The sequence below is a fragment of the Brachyistius frenatus genome, unplaced genomic scaffold (genome assembly GCF_029030835.1).
Source record: "Brachyistius frenatus isolate BFR_SWC_R1_liver_20210118 unplaced genomic scaffold, ASM2903083v1 Contig_78, whole genome shotgun sequence".
Taxonomy (NCBI): Eukaryota; Metazoa; Chordata; class Actinopteri; family Embiotocidae; genus Brachyistius; species Brachyistius frenatus.
The window spans coordinates 948,017-965,529 of record NW_027210677.1 but is presented as its reverse complement, the minus strand read 5'-3'; the positions used below and the strand labels follow the sequence as shown (position 1 = coordinate 965,529).

The window sequence follows — 17,513 nt, the reverse complement described above, 5'->3', positions numbered from 1 at the left end:
TCACACATTCATTAGCCGGTACCAAGTGTTTGTTAGAGATTGTTTGCCTGAACTCTCCTTATCAATGTTGGAATTTAGGGATGGCTTACTTATAAAGAGAGCTTGAAATCTCAGTACCCGATAAATTCTCAATAAACTCATATCTTAATCTATTTTGGCTGAATGGCAATACTTTTTACAAAATGGATAGACTGTTCACATGTTAGGTGTCACAAAGAATTTTATTCAAACAGATTGTGATCAAAATAAAATACAAAGACAGGGTTTCTTACCTGTTTGAAAATATACAGCTGCAAAATATGTAAATGAAAAATTCTGTAAAATAACTAGTCTGCATTAAATAGAAACAGACCAATTTTTGAGAATTTTCCTTCAGTTGTTTTTGATAACTGACTGACGTGCTGCAGTAAGCATATTGTTTTATTTGTGTGTAACAGTGTTTCTTAGTTGTTGCTGTTCTATCTCAATTTGCCCAATCCTTCATACAACAACTAGTTACCCAGTGTACCTTTGAACTTACACTAGTTCTGCTCAATCACTTACAGCTCTCACCTTTTTTAGCATCTTTCTCACGAATACCACAATTGGTTACAAACTATTCAGATCTGCTTGCTACTTTAGCTTTGCAGTTAGCGATTGCTTTTTTTCTCTCTCGCTGTCCTTCTCTCTCCTGGTCAGTGTGTCTTAGTTTTTAAGGTACATATAACTAATGTAGTTTATTTGGCATGACAGAGGTGAGGTTCAGTCTATTGGATGCACTGCTCCGCACAATGAAAAAAATCTTGTCATTAACTGCTACAGCCTCGAGTAGCTGGCGTAAGCCGAGCCAGCGCAGTTCTTCCTTTTCCCTAGCAGCATGAAGTGAGGGTGGCAATCCAAAGCAGCTCCAAAAGAACGATGCAAGCCAGACTAGTGTAGCTCAGACTCTCCCCCGGCAGCTGCTGAGGAGCCAAGGTTGTTTAAAAGAACATAGCGTTAAGCAGATGCTTACGATTCATCACTAACTTATACAGAATAACATACATGATTTTGGCCCCAACCTCTCCATTTAGTTCTGTTTTAGTCTCCTCCAACTCCTGAAAAAAAATATCTCAGGATTTAGATTGCAAAATATTCCCTGATGTTCACCAGCTATAGTTACTACTAACTAGTCTCTGTGCTAGTAGTGTGCAGGTATTCCTGAGCTTTTCACTGCCTGCTGCTGAAATCAGGCTGATCTGAGTGATCCAAAAATAGCAGTCAAATTGTGAGCATTAAAATCTAAACAATAAGCTGAAAGATGCTAAAAGCTGTCTTTAGAGGTGGTTCTAAGTTGAGTGATGATTGTCTGTGGGGTCATCACGACAGGCAGTGTCAATCGAAAAATATTGATGAGAGCTGCTTTAAGATGATACTTCTCCTCACGCTTGGTAACATTTTAAGGTAGTTCTCGTGAATCTTTTGACTGATTCCTCAAGAGGCACTGCTTTAGAGGCAAAAGTAAGGGAACACTTTTCCTACAAAGGAAATGCATGAATTGCATGAAGGATGGGCTGCAGCGTTGCTCTTACTCTACATATTTTTAGGTATAAGCCTACAGCTAGCAGATTATGTCTGTTGAACAACAATTACTGTGCCCAGAAGAAGGTGCATGTGCACGTGTCTCTGCAAGATGATATAATTGCGGTGTACACAGTCCAGTGGTGTACTTTCTACCTTACCTGTTATATCATCCTAATCCCCCTTCACTAATAGGTGTGGGCTTTGTCATAAAACGTGCGATTCCATTCCAAAGGTTCAACTCAAGTCCTCTCAAGCTCAGAGTGACTCGCCTACAGTGTTTCAGCAATCATCAACCAGCGTGCTTTCATATAAACCCTGAGACCAATGCATAATCCTCTTTGTGTGTTGTTGGGAAAGGGCGTTTTTTTTCTTGAGTTAGTGCTGAAGCTGCAGTGATTGATGTTAAACAGTCACTTGGCAGGGGATCATTTACAGATAGCCACTGATAGCTGAGGATGTTGCACAGAGCAGCACTTTTATCAAGTGGTGAAAGTGCAACCGGTGGGTGGGGAATGTGTTTTTACAAACACATTGTGGCTGTTAAAGGGTTCAAACACTGATATCTTAAATGGATATGAAGGCCAGGTTATGCCAAACAACAAAAAAAGTACACCAGCGGCACCTGAGTTACATATGGTTTTGTTAGCCATCGTCCAGGTGCATTGGCAATTTCTCTGAACATGATCAGAGGGATTCATCAAATGTTGCGTCAAAGTCTGGAAATCAGCAAAGGAGACCCTTAACATGCTTCAGAAAGCCATATGACAATGACACAATTAGCCAGTACACCCTCTGATCTAAACACTAAGTAAGAAGTCGGTTTATATCTATGTACTCTCAATACTCACTATTTCCTATGCTGAATTGAAATTTGCTTTGTGGCTTTAATTTCAAGTCAAATTTGTGTCAATATTTTTCTGAAATTTGAAAATTCTTAATTCAAAACTAGTCTATATACTAAATGAAAAGATAAATTAGAATGAAAATATGACTTTTTATGTTAAAAAAGGGAAATTAATCAAAATGTTTACTTTTTGAGTTTGAAATCATGAACGTTTTAATTCTCTCTCCTAATCTTACAAGAGTCAAAGTTTTGTCTTCTTACGACTTTAAAAGTTAGAGTTTGGGCTTCATAGCTTTAAATCATTTTTAAAAAATTACAATTATTATGAAATTCTTATTGTTTCATACTTAAATGCATGTGAAGTAGATTTTCAAATGTTTTTTTAAGTTCTTCACGCCACACAAGAATTGGTTATTAACCAACCAGCCAAATTTAAATAATGGAAAAATATTGACAAGCATATTCAAATAGATTTCAAAATTGTGAGAAAATAAGCAGTACTGTCTGCTTAAAAACACTGACTCACCTACTCAAGTAAGAAGAAAATGGAAAATGGAAGCCCAATCCAGCATTTTTATAGGACTTGTTCAGCCCTGTGTGTTCCAGCCACCAGAGCCACATCCTAGTTCTGAGCAAGAGGACGTTGGCCTGTCTTCATGGTCACAAATCAGATTAGCAGCTATCCTCCACAGCAACTTCCCAACAGACGTTTATTTTATGACTTTATATTTATATTCGTCCATTAATATAATTTTTTTTGTTATTGTTCCATTAATATCATTTTGACAAATCTATTGCTGGAAACACAAATATAGTGTAATTGCCTTCTCCATAAAAAAAAATAAGCTGCTAGCTGCGGTTCAACATTTGCAGTGACTCTGGCTCACCTCCTCGAGCTTCTCCAAGAAGAATCCAATGTCCACCATGCCCAGATTGACCAGTTTGTTTTGGAATAAACTGAGAGAGAGGACTGAGTTGGAAGAGGACAATTTATGTAGGAATGGAGGCAAAATCTTTTTTGCAGGCAAATCTTTCACAATTCTGAATTATTTCCTTTTAATTTCATGCCTTTAAATTTCTAACTCGTATTTTTCACTTGCTGAGTGTTTTTTGTCCTTTTCCTGACTGAGACAGGCTTCAATAGATATTTCAGAGGTCCTGGGAGTCAGAAATCCTCGTAAAAACACAAGCTGGGTTGAATAGAAACATTGAAATCAGAGGGCTGAAATTGCAGTTGCCAACAGAGGAATGAAGGAGTAATATTTTATGCTAAGAGACAGTAAAATATTACACTTTTGAATGAACCCATGTGTGTGTGTGTGTGTGTGTGTGTGTGTGTGTGTGTGTGTGTGTGTGTGTGTGTGTGTGTGTGTGTGTGTGTGTGTGTGTGTGTGTGTGTGTGTGTGTGTGTGTGTGTGTGTGTGTATGTGTGTGTGTTTGCAGGAGAAGACAGACAAGCTGCGGCCTCGTCTTTGCCACCTTAAGAAGGGTGCCAATGGCTACGGTTTTAATCTGCATAGTGAGAAGTCCAAACCAGGCCAGTTCATCAGAGCTGTGGATGAGGACTCTCCAGCCCATGGATCCGGCCTCAGACCGCAGGACAAGATCATCCAGGTACACCCACCTATTCTTTACATTCTCTAGATTAGTTATTTTTTTCAAATTGCCCCTCAGTCAGAGTTGTTTGTGTGTTTTATTTTTGTTTGTGCCTGTGGTGGATGGTACACCGGTTCATTTGGAATACTGGTTTTTAATTGCTGTACAATTTGAATTTTTCAAACACTGCCAACGGTATATGAAGCGCTGAAGCAAATCCTGAAACTTCATAAATAGACAGCAAACTACGTACTCATAGGACTAAAACTCTGTTCATACCTGGCTCTCAAGTGTGTCCTGGGTGGTCCCCAATAACAAGTGGACAGCTTCAGGTACATCTGTTCACACCTGACATGCATTTCCACATGCGTTTCCAGCAAGTGGCCACCCACCGTGACGTCACCTAATATCACAATAATTATGAAATTCTTTTCAGATGGACTGCCAGAACACTGATCAGAAGGAGTGACTTTCGTGAATTACACTATAATGTCATGAGGAAAATATTTCTTGCTTTGGAGCCAGCCCCTAGCACTTCAAGGGACTGATGAGACAAAGCAATGGCCAGTTAACAAAATGTGACATCCTTGCTCACTCAAGCCTAATTTTAATGTACTGTTAATTAGGGAATTTACTAGATATTTTCACATCTGATCCCTGAAGTTTGCGATTCATAACCCTAACCATTGAGCACAACCACAACCTAAACCCAGAGGAGGCTTTTAATGAAGCAAGCGTTGAGTTATTCACTATAGTCCACATGTTCAGTTTGCAGGCAAATCTTTCCTAGTTTCAGTACAGTTAATCTGCACTCAGCAGAACCACACAGGATACTATTCTATTGAATCTTATTTCAATTGCTTATGCAAAAGACATCGGTTGAGTAAACAGTTCTTAAATTTGGCCTTAAGAGTCCAAGACCGCATCCGAATATGGTCCTAGCAGATCGGATCTCAATGCATCCGCAATGCATCCTGGGTTCACACCTGTACTTTTAGCTGTCCACTTGTGTTCAGTTCACCTTGGACGCATGCTATTGTGGATAACCTTTGCGTACCCCTCTTACTCATGGTTAAAACTGTATAACCATAACAATTAATAACCCACAAATGACTCATTTTGACTGGGCAAAAACACCATGGTGCCAAACAATTTGTGACACACAAACATTTTGAACTGAACAGCATGCTGGGTACATTAGCTAGCTAGTCAGGTAGTATAGCAATTTGTTAACAGCTGGGAAAGGCATGACTCATTACAGTAATTCAGGAATGCTAAAAGAGGGATATACATGAAGAAAGAGAGATGCACCAGAAGAACAAACCTAAGAGATCTGTGTCCTCTGTTTGCACATTTTTGAGTTATAAAAAAAATCCAATGAAGACCAAATGACTATTCTTCTGGAGTTTGTTGAGCCACTGGCAGTGGTAACAATAGAAACTTACTCCAGAAGAAGAAGAAGACAATTATTAATTATTAATTATTAATTATTTGAGGCTGTCAACCAGTTAAACAGTGAAGTGATTGCTTGAAGTGGCTTTTTATTGAGGCCCTAAATGTGACGGGAGAAATAAGCAGTGAAGCAACATTATGAATGCAATAACAATCCACCTGCAAGGACACGGTCTCGCCAGAGACAGTCATAAAAGACATGTTCAAAGTAATGATTAAAACGCTGGATTTGAGGAATGTCTTGTTTAGTTAGCAAATAGTCATTGTGCTCTATTTTCCTGTAGTCGTTATCTGCTTATGCCATAACAGGGATATGAGCACTTCTGTCCAGTGAACACAAACGCAAGGCACATGTAGCAGTGCTTAAAGATAGGCTGGACAGAAATGTCTAACTATGTATTGCAATGGTTTGCAGAAGTCAAGGAAGAAATCAATTCATACTGAGTTTTTACACAACTATATACACTACATGATGACATTATCATGTTGTCATGTACTCCTAACAGTAGAATACACTATAAATCCCCAATCATTCATAAAGGCAAATTTTATATTTATATACGGTGAAACCAACATGAATCTTAAAAAAATACAGTGATACAAGTTTTTGGTTACATCACCCCGCACTTGCTATCAGCTGTAATCCTATTATTCAACTGTAATCCTATTACATCAGTGCACAAACAGGCAATTTAAATCCAAGTGTTAGCAGTGTGTGAGGCTCCAATCTATGAAATGTAATGCGTTCAATGTGTGAAATGTTTACAGGTGTGTTCTTCCACATGCTTATGTATGTTTGATGTAAGGGGGAAATCTGCATGGCCTGCCTCACTGTGCATTCGTTACAAGCAGCCCTTCTGGCCACGCTGAACATGGCAGGGTTAAAGGTAATCCATTTACCGTGTCTGTTGGCTGAATTACAGGCTGCTAGAACAGTCTGCAGGGCTTCTTCTCGCATGCAGGAGAAAACTGTACATGCAGTATTCACATGGCGATAGAAGCTTCTAGGAGGACACTGTGGAGATTTAAAATTTATATTTTAGAACATGGAATGTTAGAAATTTGGTGAATTTTGTGTGCAGGGCAGGGAGTTTAAATGAAAGGTCACCAGCAGAGTGTTCTGTACCACCTGCTAACGTTCACGGTCAGTGTGGGAGCTGGAGAGTGAGAGATTCCTGACAGTGTTCCCACCTCAGATCTTCCTCCCACAGAAATTCCTCAGTGACTTATCTCCTAGGTGTTTGATTAGGTCCAGGTCTGGGAGTGTGCTCGTACACTACGCCCTGTAATGCTGGCATTATTCAAGATTTTCCATCACTGGTACCATTATTCTTCTGTCAGATATTATTCCATTCATCATGAATGAAAAGAAAATTAATTTAAGGAATTGAGAGGATTTTATATAAACCCATATCAAGAGCAAGTTGTGTGTGGGGGGGATGGGGTGGGGGTGGGGGGGGGGTTGTTGATAGGAATGTTGATAGTTGATGTAAAAATCACCCTGAGTTGAAAAGGAATTTTTTTTTTTTGGAGCACAAAGTGTGTAAAATATAGGAAAATAAAAGGTAAGAAGGTCTAATTAATTATGAAAGGATCAAAAGATGACATGATTTCAAACATAAGAACTAAATGAATACATAAAATAAATCAATTTAAATTGCACAATAATCTTGAAATCAGTCTGAGTAATATGAAGTTGTACTTCTTGAGTCTTCTGGAAGACCTTCATTCACTGTATGTGGGATTGGCACAACTTCATGTTCTCACTCTGTCCTGTGAAAAACAACCTGTCTGTGGTGTTTTGCATTGAGGTAACAGCTTAATTCTGGGGAGGGGCATACATAGAGGGCCATGCATAGAGGGCCATGCATAGCCAGTATATAGAGGATCGATTTTAAAAGTGTATGCAACAGCTAAAACTGGTGTACACACAAAAATGTGGATTTATAAACCCGTTCGCATACACACATTCTTGCAAAGTTCCCTTTAGAAATCACAGTGCACCTTATAGATGAGCCTTATATCCTGTTCTCTACAAGCTGACATTCAACCATAAATAGAAAACTTAAATGGAAATCTTCGGTCATTTCTTCAAGACCTGAGTGGTTTATTTGGGCTTACAATCAAGGCTCAAACGGAAATCATCCATAATCTCGGGCATTTATTCTGTTCAATGCAAGCTAATATAGAACTAGAAATTTGTTAATTAATGAAAATAAGTAAGTACAAACAGGGAATCAGGAAGAATAGTTCACCTTATTTGTAATTTGGATCTAAAATGTGTAAAAATTGCCATGTGGGCTCTTTTGTAAGACTTTGCACTAGGACTTGACAACATAATGATATTATGTCAATATGTCTTAGATGTTTGATATTGTCATATCGTACTGATGCATAAGTGTTTACTCTTCCTGGTAATAAAGGCTGAAATGTTGGAAAGAAATTAAATTTTCTGAAGTAACCACACTATCCTGCTGTTCTATTGTTTGCCTTTACCCACTTAGTCAGTATGTTATTGATATAAGTAAGTTTACACTGTATAATACTAGGTTCAGTTTGCAGGAAATTTGTGTTAAGATGGATACAATTTCATGATTGTGACGCAAGACACGGTAAAGAAAAAAGATTCTGACATTCTGGTGTCTTTGCCTGGATGTCGTAAGGCATCCAAGATGTCGTCCAGTATGATACGATATACTGGATCAAGTCAACAATTGTTGTACCCAACGCACTGCATCTTTCAGGTTGGGCTATTATTTGTCTGATGTCGTGTGGTCTGAACCGTGGATTAGAACTTTCAGATCGATTTGCACTCAGCCACAATAAATGCCAAAGTGAACAAAGAACACTCATTCATTATACTATAATCAGGTGCTGGAATGATGTTGAGAAAGTAAGAACAATTTGAGAGTCCCTAATTTACTTTCCAATCATAAATTAAATGGCCGGAGCTCTCGTGTGTAAATTGCACCTAAACTTTAATGCATAAATAACATGGCGTCACACTCCGTAAACTTACGTGGCTGGTAGATTACTTAACCAGATGAGTAGGTGAAAACGCTTTTGAACTGTAACCCCTTTATGTGTAATTTAATTGCAGGTCATCTGTAGTTAACCCAAGTTGTCTTTTATATTATATACCTGAGACTAGCTACTGCGTCATGACAAGTGCCAACTGCCTGTTTTACATGCAAGTCAATAGTCAAGAGTCAGCTTAGTTTTATAAGATTAACTGAATCAGTAGGTTGCATTTAAACAATCTTGTTTTGATCATTTTGTAAGTGGGATGAAATACGTAGGACATCCACCAAAACTGTATGTCTGTTCATGTGTGCTCTGCTCACTAAAGCCATTAAAATAGCACTTGGTCTGCTGCGTTGCCCTACGATGTGATTTGAGCTGGTTGAAATACAAGCATGACTCCACCTCACAAATTACACCAAAATTGCACAGCACGATTGTATCTGTACCAGACACCCTTTGTTGCACCATTCCCCTCTTTGGAGCGCAGTGGAGTTTATGTTGAGCCACAAAAATAGCAACTTAATGCAAGCACTGAAAAAGCTGGTTGGAAGCACACTGAGATCCGGTTTGTGCCCGTGCAAAAATAGGTTCCTTTGAGCTTTTATGCACCTGTTGGCCCAAAACAATTTGTTGTTTATATTACAGTACAGGGTTAGAGGGGTAACCATCGGTGAGCTACATGATTGGTTGAATGAAAAAAAAGAAATTGGAAATATTTTGAACTCTGTTTAAGTCATTTTCAAGCAGAAATGCCAAACATATGATGGTTGTATGTGACAATTGCTATCGTTTTGCCTCTCTTAAACAAAATAAACCAAATATTTTGGTGGTTTTAGTTGGATTGTTATTTGGATAAAACCAGATGTCATGACACCAGCTTATACTTTAGGGTATTGTGATGTCATTTTTCAGACACTTTGTAGAGTAAACAATTATTTGACCAATTAGTTGGCAGGTTACTTGACAATGAAAATATTTGCAAGGTGCCCCCTTTGTACAAAAAGTGTTGAGAAATACAGTAAAATAAACTAGGTGACACATGCTATACTTAAGTGCAGGAAATTGGTGCAACAGATACATACAGGTGCTGCTAAACCAAAAATCGAGACAGATTTAAAAAAAGAAGAAAAAGTTTTAGGTTCTGACTTAAGTTTCTTCTGTTGTCTCCTCAGGTCAACGGTTTGTCAGTGGGTGACATGCAGCACTCAGAGGTGGTGGCAGCCATCAAAGCTGGAGGCGATGAGACCAGATTACTGGTGGTCAATGCTGAGGCCGAGGAATTCTTCAGGAGATGCAACGTCCTTCCAACTGAGGACCACATTACTGGTGCCACACATTCTGCCTTTTTACTTTAATATGTGAATCTGTTACAATGAAGAAGATGACAAGAAAAACAGTTGGAGCTGACTGATGGATGAAAATATGGAATAACTGAGATTGTCACATCCTCTCTTGCCCGTGTAGGACCTCTTCCTGAGCTTGTGTCAGAGAGACCATCAGAGGAAGGGGAGGTGAGCTGACAATGGACACACACACACACACACACACACACACACACACACACACACACACACACACACACACACACACACACACACACACACACACACACACACACACACACACACACACACACACATACACAAACACACACCACTTCCAGACAGTGGCCTGGAAAAAGCTCCACTGATGCTCTCTGGATATTCCTGGAAGTAGATTAGGAATTCTGGACAACGTTGTTTGCACTTTGGCTGCTTTTATGTTTCCTGTCACGACTGCTCTGTAAAACTCTTAAAACGTTTTACTGACTAAAAATCTGACTTGTAGCAGCGTGTATTTTCTGTACTCTAGTGCTCAGTGACTGTTTTTAAAAAGAATCACAGTATTTCAAACATTTGTCAAATAGTAAAACAATATAGAAGATCACATTATGTCCAAAATGTATGTTCAGTGGAATGAAATGTGTTCCACTGTTTAGTATTGAAGAGGATAAAACTCTTCATACTTGACATATTTGATGTATAAAGGCAATTCAAAGCACTTTACATATTGCATTTAAAAGGAAGATCTATGCAAAACATAGAAAATGAAATTGTCAGCACAAGAAACTGTTGAAAACAAATGAATAGCCTATTAGTCGAGGCCTTCAACAGCATGCATTCAATTGATTTTGGTTTTCTGAAAATGCTACATCAGTAAAAACAAAAAACAAAGAATATTTAAGTATAAAAAAAACAACCGTGACAAGAAAAGGGGATACCATACACTACTATTTTTTTTCTTCCTGGCGAATGTTTGCAGGAGCATGACTTTCTCCTCTGCTCTTTACCTCTCCCAGTGTTTTTCTGTACTAAATGTACATCATTAACATGAGGCACTATTTTGATACCCAGCTCAGTGGTATTTTGGTGAAGAGCAAGAGATGCTTGTTTTAGCGCTTGTGCTGATTTGCAATTTTGAGGTTTCCATTTTGAGTTGAACTTGTACCTCCTTCAGCTCAGACTAGGTTCTTTAACAAAGAAAGTCATGCATACTCAGTCTCCATTCAGATTTTCTACAGACAGTTGGTCAGAGGTAGTCAAGTTAACAACAGCACATTCATCAGCAAAATCCCATTTAAAGGGTGCTATTGCAGCTATTGTGCTTGCAGCTAAGACGGCACCGCAACACAGATTTGCATATTTGTCCCAGTGGTCATTTGCAGTATTGCAACAGAAAAAAATCCCCTGCAGACCATGTAAACACATCCACCTGCAAACAATGTACTTTTACTCTTTCAATGAAGGTTAATATTAATAATTCCTTAACAGAGCCTACAAAAATAGGTCATCATCACAAAGTTAAGTCTTTGGGCCGAGCAGGAAGCCAGAGGCGTGGCCAGAGGGTTAAGCACTAATGCACCAGGTGAACAATTTTCATTCAAGTGAAAAGGCACCAACCCTGAGTCTTGCAATGATTTTCAGTTCTGCATTTTATTGATTACTGACTTTGTGTTGACACAGATTAACTATTTACAGTGTTTGTAATTATGGAGACACACACCAAGAGAGAGAGGGAAGAGGAAGGGAAGGTGCCTTCAGGAAAATAGTTGTAGCAGCAGATGTCAACTGACTGCATTGTCTGTTCAAATGAAAAAAAAAAAAGTGTTAATGACAGCAGCTTTGCCTCATCCACTGTATGAAAAGTTATTGTCCAAATTCTCAGGGAAGACATGCAGCTGTTTTCACAGGTTTAGTGCTCCTCAGCCCGTGAAAATCTGTGGAATGCCCCTTTAATTAGTACAGCACGGGTACTGCAGGCAGAGTTTATCAAAAGTAAACACTCTCCTGTGGGAAAGAACAGCAGTACCCCCTCCCCCAACCCCCACACCAGACACACACACACACACACACACACACACACACACACACACACACACACACACACACACACACACACACACACACACACACACACACACAAACAGACAAGATGGGAAATGTGGATTGGCCCCTCTGGTGACATTGTGGCTGACCATTCACCATGGCAACAAGAGCGCACCACTCTCCCTCTTGTGTCCTGGAGGATCATGGGATTGCAGTGGCTTTAATTTGAGGATTATGCTAATGAGATAACTAACAAGTGCTGTTCACACACTCTTACAAGTAGGGAGATTTTACTCTCCTGCAGCAAAACATTCAACATTCACAAATTCACGAGCTATTACATAATGCAGCACTCAGCATAAATACTCACAGTGATCTTTGATCTGAAACGTGTGTGTGTGTGTGTGTGTGTGTGTGTGTGTGTGTGTGTGTGTGTGTGTGTGTGTGTGTGTGTGTGTGTGTGTGTGTGTGTGTGTGTGTGTGTGTGTGTGTGTGTGTGTGTTTGATAATTTGTGCATATCAGCAGATGGGTCTGATTTATCCTCATGTACAATAACTCAGAACCTTCTTGCCTCCTGAAAGCAGGTCGAACCATTTACCTGAAACACTCCCGATCAGATAAACTCTGTACTAAAGAGGTTTAATCATCATTAGTAAAACAAAATACTACTGTCTGAATTAACCACAGGTTCTCTTGTATGCAGCATATTGAAGTATTTGTCCAAAACCACTTACAGAAGCCTGAAGTTATTTTTAGAAGAGCCTCCAAATTGGGAGCCAATTTGTCATACAAAAAGTGAGTCACACTGCAGATCAAGAGGAGGGATGCGTGTTAATATTTTGACCATCTGCCACACACTTTCTTGAGAATGGCTCCCTGTGGACGTAGGTGAAGACACGCTCTCTGGAACTGCGGCTGCACGGTGTGACTCCGTCATCTGCTGCTGCATAGAGCGTCGGCTGCCTGTTTATTAAAGTTCATTAATATTAAAAAAAAACGTGTTGCGTTGAAAAAACCAAACATAAGTTACCATTCAAAATAGGCAGCATGACTGGCTTGTGCTATTGCTGTTTAAAGGACTTGGCTTCTGGAAGGCTTGGGTGTTGGGGTTGTGGGTGGGGGAGGAGGGAGAGCGGGACAGGTAGGCAACAGATATCTGACCAAAAAATTATGCATTTTCATAGAATTTTTTTACATCAGAAGGCAGTTGTAGGGATGGGTAACATTAAAACTTTTTTATTTTTTATTTATTTTTTATTTTATCTTATCCATACTCTTATCAGTTTGATTCTTTATCAATAGTCATACTTATTGGTTCTTATTTATATTTTATTGTAAATATGAAAACATATTGTATTTACAGCAGGATCTCGAATACACTCACCAAGTTTGAAGCAGATGAGACGAATGGTTGTCGAGACATGCAAAGGACAAATAAATGTTAGTACATACATGCAAACAGAGATTTCTTGGTAGAGTCAGAATGTCTATAAATAATAAGATGAGAATGTCTTTAAAGCTGCACAGTCTGCTACCCCCTACTGGAAAACACCTCAACTCTCATTTGCTTTACAGTTAAAGTATTCATTTTTGTGTTCTGAATTAATCTCTGACAATATCACCAATAAGGTTCCCCCTACACTGTCACAGTTCTTCCTCTATGTCTCACAGTGGGAACCACAAATACAAATATCATCCATTCACTATTTCTGCTTCTCAAAAATACAAAGATCTTGGACTCATCAGACCAGTGTTCAGGTCTTATGTCCTTTGTGTCTCTTCTAGTTCGCCTTCTGCTTTTTGGTTTCCCTAAGCCGTGATTTCAGTTCTTTATAGTGGAATTGCTACAGTCACCACCCAATAATTCATGTTGGGATTTGTCTCCTGAGCTCTAAACTGAAATCATGTTAACTGGTGATTTCCTTGTTTGGTAACTCTAATGAACTTATCCACTGTAGCAGAGGGAGCTCTTGGTCTCACTCTCTAAGACCGGTTCTCAGCAGAGCCAGTTTTATTAAAGTGTTTGATGGTTTTGGTGACTGCACTTTGAAGAAACTCTCCCAAGTTCTTGAAATGTCCCAGACTGACTCACATTCATGCCTCAAAGTTATGATGGATTGCCATTCCTCTGCAGTTTTTGTCATAACATGGATTACTGTAGTAGTTGAATAGGGCTATTTGCTGTATAAAACACCTCGACAACACAAATGATCGTCTCAAACACATTAAGAAGGAAAGAAATTCCTGATAAGGCACTGTGTACAAACAACCCCATTTCCAAAAAATAGACAAAAGACAACATATCAAATGTTTAAATGTTTATGAAAAATATATGCTCATTCTGAAATTTAAAAAAGTTTCAAAAAAAATTCTGAAGCTGTGAGCTCAAGGTGAGGTGAGAGTGGCAGGCAGAGACCAAGTGGAAAGTAAAACAAAAATGACATCCTAAATCCTTTCCCAAACACTTTTCTTGGCCTCAGTTGAAAGCGTTATGATGTCAAGGTAAGAAGTGAAGGAGAATTCATAGGAATTTAAGAAAAGACAATTGTGGTACAAAGAAAAATCCGACTGCACTTCTGACTACTGACATGGGTCTGCCAGATGAAACTTCAATGTTAAGAAGATGGACTCCTTTTACTCATCCATTTATTTATTGCCATAAAACATTTTTTGCTGGAGCGCATAGCTGCATCCTCGTCTGGTTTAGCAGTGATGTACAGTTGTGTGTCATCTGCATAACTTTAGAAACAAGCATTATGCTCTTTAATGATGTCACCAAGTGGCAGCAAGTAAAATAAAAAATAACAAAGCACAATAACCCCAAAGCAGCTGCCATGTTTCTTAAACACATGATCTCCAATGCTGACATAATACGTTTTGAATATTTTGAACTAGTTTAAAACAGACTATCAGACAGACCAACTTTTTCTGACGATTGATAAGGATATTGTAACAAAAGCTGTGTTTAGGTCTAAGAAGATTAGAATTGAGACCTTATTTTCATCAGAATTTTGGCACCTACCCTCATTTGAATGAATGGACATGGATATGAACAAAGAAAACATTTTGTTTATGTAGGAGATGGTGGGGCCATGGGGGAGATTGGCAGCAGTTCTGTTGAGAAGCAGTATAGAGAGCGCAGAGTGATGAGAATGAATGGACACTGGCACAGTTATAAAGCACACTAATTGGGAAGGGTGGACTGGAGTCTTGGATGATTGGACAGAAAAGGGGGCTCGTGACAGACTCTGTGCCCGACTGAACTACTGCAAAGCTCCATTTAGGCTGTTATTGATTTAAGAGGTCAAATTTGTTATTGGAACACAACCATAGGCCAATGCACAATATACTGGCATGGAAAACTGTCCATATATTTAATGAGGGACGGTCCGGTGCATCCTGCTGAAGGAGATATGAAAGGAAAGGTACCTTTCCTATGCATTTTTAGAAAAACAGATCTTAATATTCCACTTATATACTTCGGGGTTGTTTCACTCAGTTAGGAACCTTCCTGAGTGAAATGCACTATTCCAATGCAACCACAGACAGAGGAGCTCTGATGGGTGGAAGTGACACAGGGCACAAACTAAAAACTAGAGGCAAACAGACCAAAATCATGTCAGAATCATCACATTTTTAGGTTTTCATCACATCAAGTCAAGTGATACTTGTCTGGACTTCCATTGGTACGTTAGGGACTGGTAATAGCTAATTCTGGATACCAGCATCAATTTGACAAGTTGTAAACACAGGGCTGAAAAGAAAACAGCTGTAATGCTTTACCTGACACTACAACAGTCCTGATGATTTTAATTAGTTATTATTATCTTATTGGTTCTTAAATAGGTCTATATATATATATATGTTTCCATAACAACCAAAACATCTTCCACCTCCTCCATCTTACCACACAGGCTGAATTTCACATTTAGCTGATGAAATGCAGGAGGAAGAAATACAAATCTCCTGGAAAAATAGTAAATACTGCTATTTACTATTTTTTGAGCTGAAGGTGTTTTCAGGTGTGATTACTTCTGAGGAGGGGCTGAAAAATGGCTCCCATATGAGCGTATGCTGTTTAGTCATTTGGATAAACAGAAACTTTAAGGTCAGTGTGTGGTATGTGCTTGACAGGTAGCGGCTAAGATGAATTCTAAAGTGTCAGTCAGCTCTTCGGCCTCCAGCGCCTCATCCAACGCCTCCCTGCCAGCAGTAACTAGCAGCTTCCCACCTCCAGAGGTAGTATGTGCGCTGAAATATGCGATATACCCCTGAAGCTCTGCATCACAGCGAGAATAATCATCATGTATATGTGTGTGTTCCCAGGTTGATAGGGGCCTGGAGCCCGAGCAGGCCCCGGGAGCCGCCAGCCTGGAACTGGGCATGTCACTGGCCCAGGCCAGAGAAAGAGCCCATCAGAAGCGATCAGCCAAGAAAGCCCCGCCCATGAACTGGAGCAAGAGGAATGAACTGTTCAGCAACTTATAAACAACATCATCGTTGTCATGTCTGTTGTCTTCTGACTGCCCTGTGCTGCCCTCCAGTGGAGAATTCAGAGATAATCATCCTCTGGTCTCTGCATGTCTACTCTCACAATGCCTACAAAAGACACAGCTTATTTTAAACTCCCATGTTAAACAGTGTTATATGATGATTTGTTGTTGTTGTTCTAATTGGGATTGTACCATCTTTCTGTCTTTCATGTTATAATGATAGTTGTAATGTCAGCATCACACATAATAATTAATATTGATATATTAAAAAGAGAAGAACGTTGTACTAGTGATATACAGTCTCTCAGATTAAAAGGAGAATAATAGGAAATGTAGATTTTGATAAATATCTTGAAATATAGGATAAAATCAAGTTAATTTTCTCTCATTACTATCTGAATGAACCACCAGCACAAGTCTTTGTCTTATAAAGTCTTAAGCTTGTTGAATGAGTTGTGAAGCTTTAGAATAATATAAGCTCTGGTATCTTCCATGTCTGTCCAGTCATCTTTTCCTCTGGGGTTTCTGTCCCGATATCTGATTCAAAGAAATGACAGATTCTTTTTTCATGTTGTTAAAGATTGTACATAAATGAATAAATGATTTAAGAGCAACATTTTATATTGACTGACTTGAGGAAAGTGTAGTTCCTACTTTCTGTTGAAATGGCTTGAATTTAGAAGCTGGCCTGATCTACATTTGGGCTTTGGCAGAAATATGCAGGATGTACTTATTACTCTGCGAAAATAGCAGCAGTATGAATGTTATATTCTACATATATGCTTTTTAAAGAAAATAATATATTCACATGTAACCCCTTTGTAATCACCAAATGTTTTGTTAGTAACTTTAATTTGACTACATATTTCTCACAGTAACTGATGACAATTCATTATTTGGGTAATTTAATCATGTAACTCCATTATATGTAACAAGTTAGTCTCCAACAATGCACATGGCTAACAATTTGCAACCAGCTGATAAACAGTGAAATATTTATTCAGGTAACAGAATATTGCTCTGCGTCTGCTGGATGTGTGAATTAGCCACTGCCTCATAGCTACTAAGTCTGGGTCATGGCTTTCACATTTTAAAAAAATCATGAATACATTAAAACAATTTAATAGATAATGCAAAAATTGCTTTGTCTTATTCCCCTTGTTTTTACCTGCCCTTCTTAGTAATGCATTACTACC

The 17,513-nt window shown here is 38.9% G+C and overlaps 1 protein-coding gene across 1 annotated transcript in view; it reads left to right on the top strand.

The window, feature by feature from the left end:
- The window catches only part of LOC138626849 (Na(+)/H(+) exchange regulatory cofactor NHE-RF1-like), a 30,047-nt gene extending 13,109 nt beyond the window's left edge, over positions 1 to 16,938 (top strand). The window contains exons 2-6 of the mRNA XM_069708807.1: positions 3,830 to 4,000; positions 9,631 to 9,784; positions 9,923 to 9,969; positions 15,959 to 16,063; positions 16,151 to 16,938. Of these exons, the coding sequence (XP_069564908.1) occupies positions 3,830 to 4,000; positions 9,631 to 9,784; positions 9,923 to 9,969; positions 15,959 to 16,063; positions 16,151 to 16,312 (639 nt within the window). The 3' untranslated portion in view covers positions 16,313 to 16,938. The remainder of the gene's footprint in view (positions 1 to 3,829; positions 4,001 to 9,630; positions 9,785 to 9,922; positions 9,970 to 15,958; positions 16,064 to 16,150) is intronic.
- Positions 16,939 to 17,513: the final 575 nt, after the last annotated feature.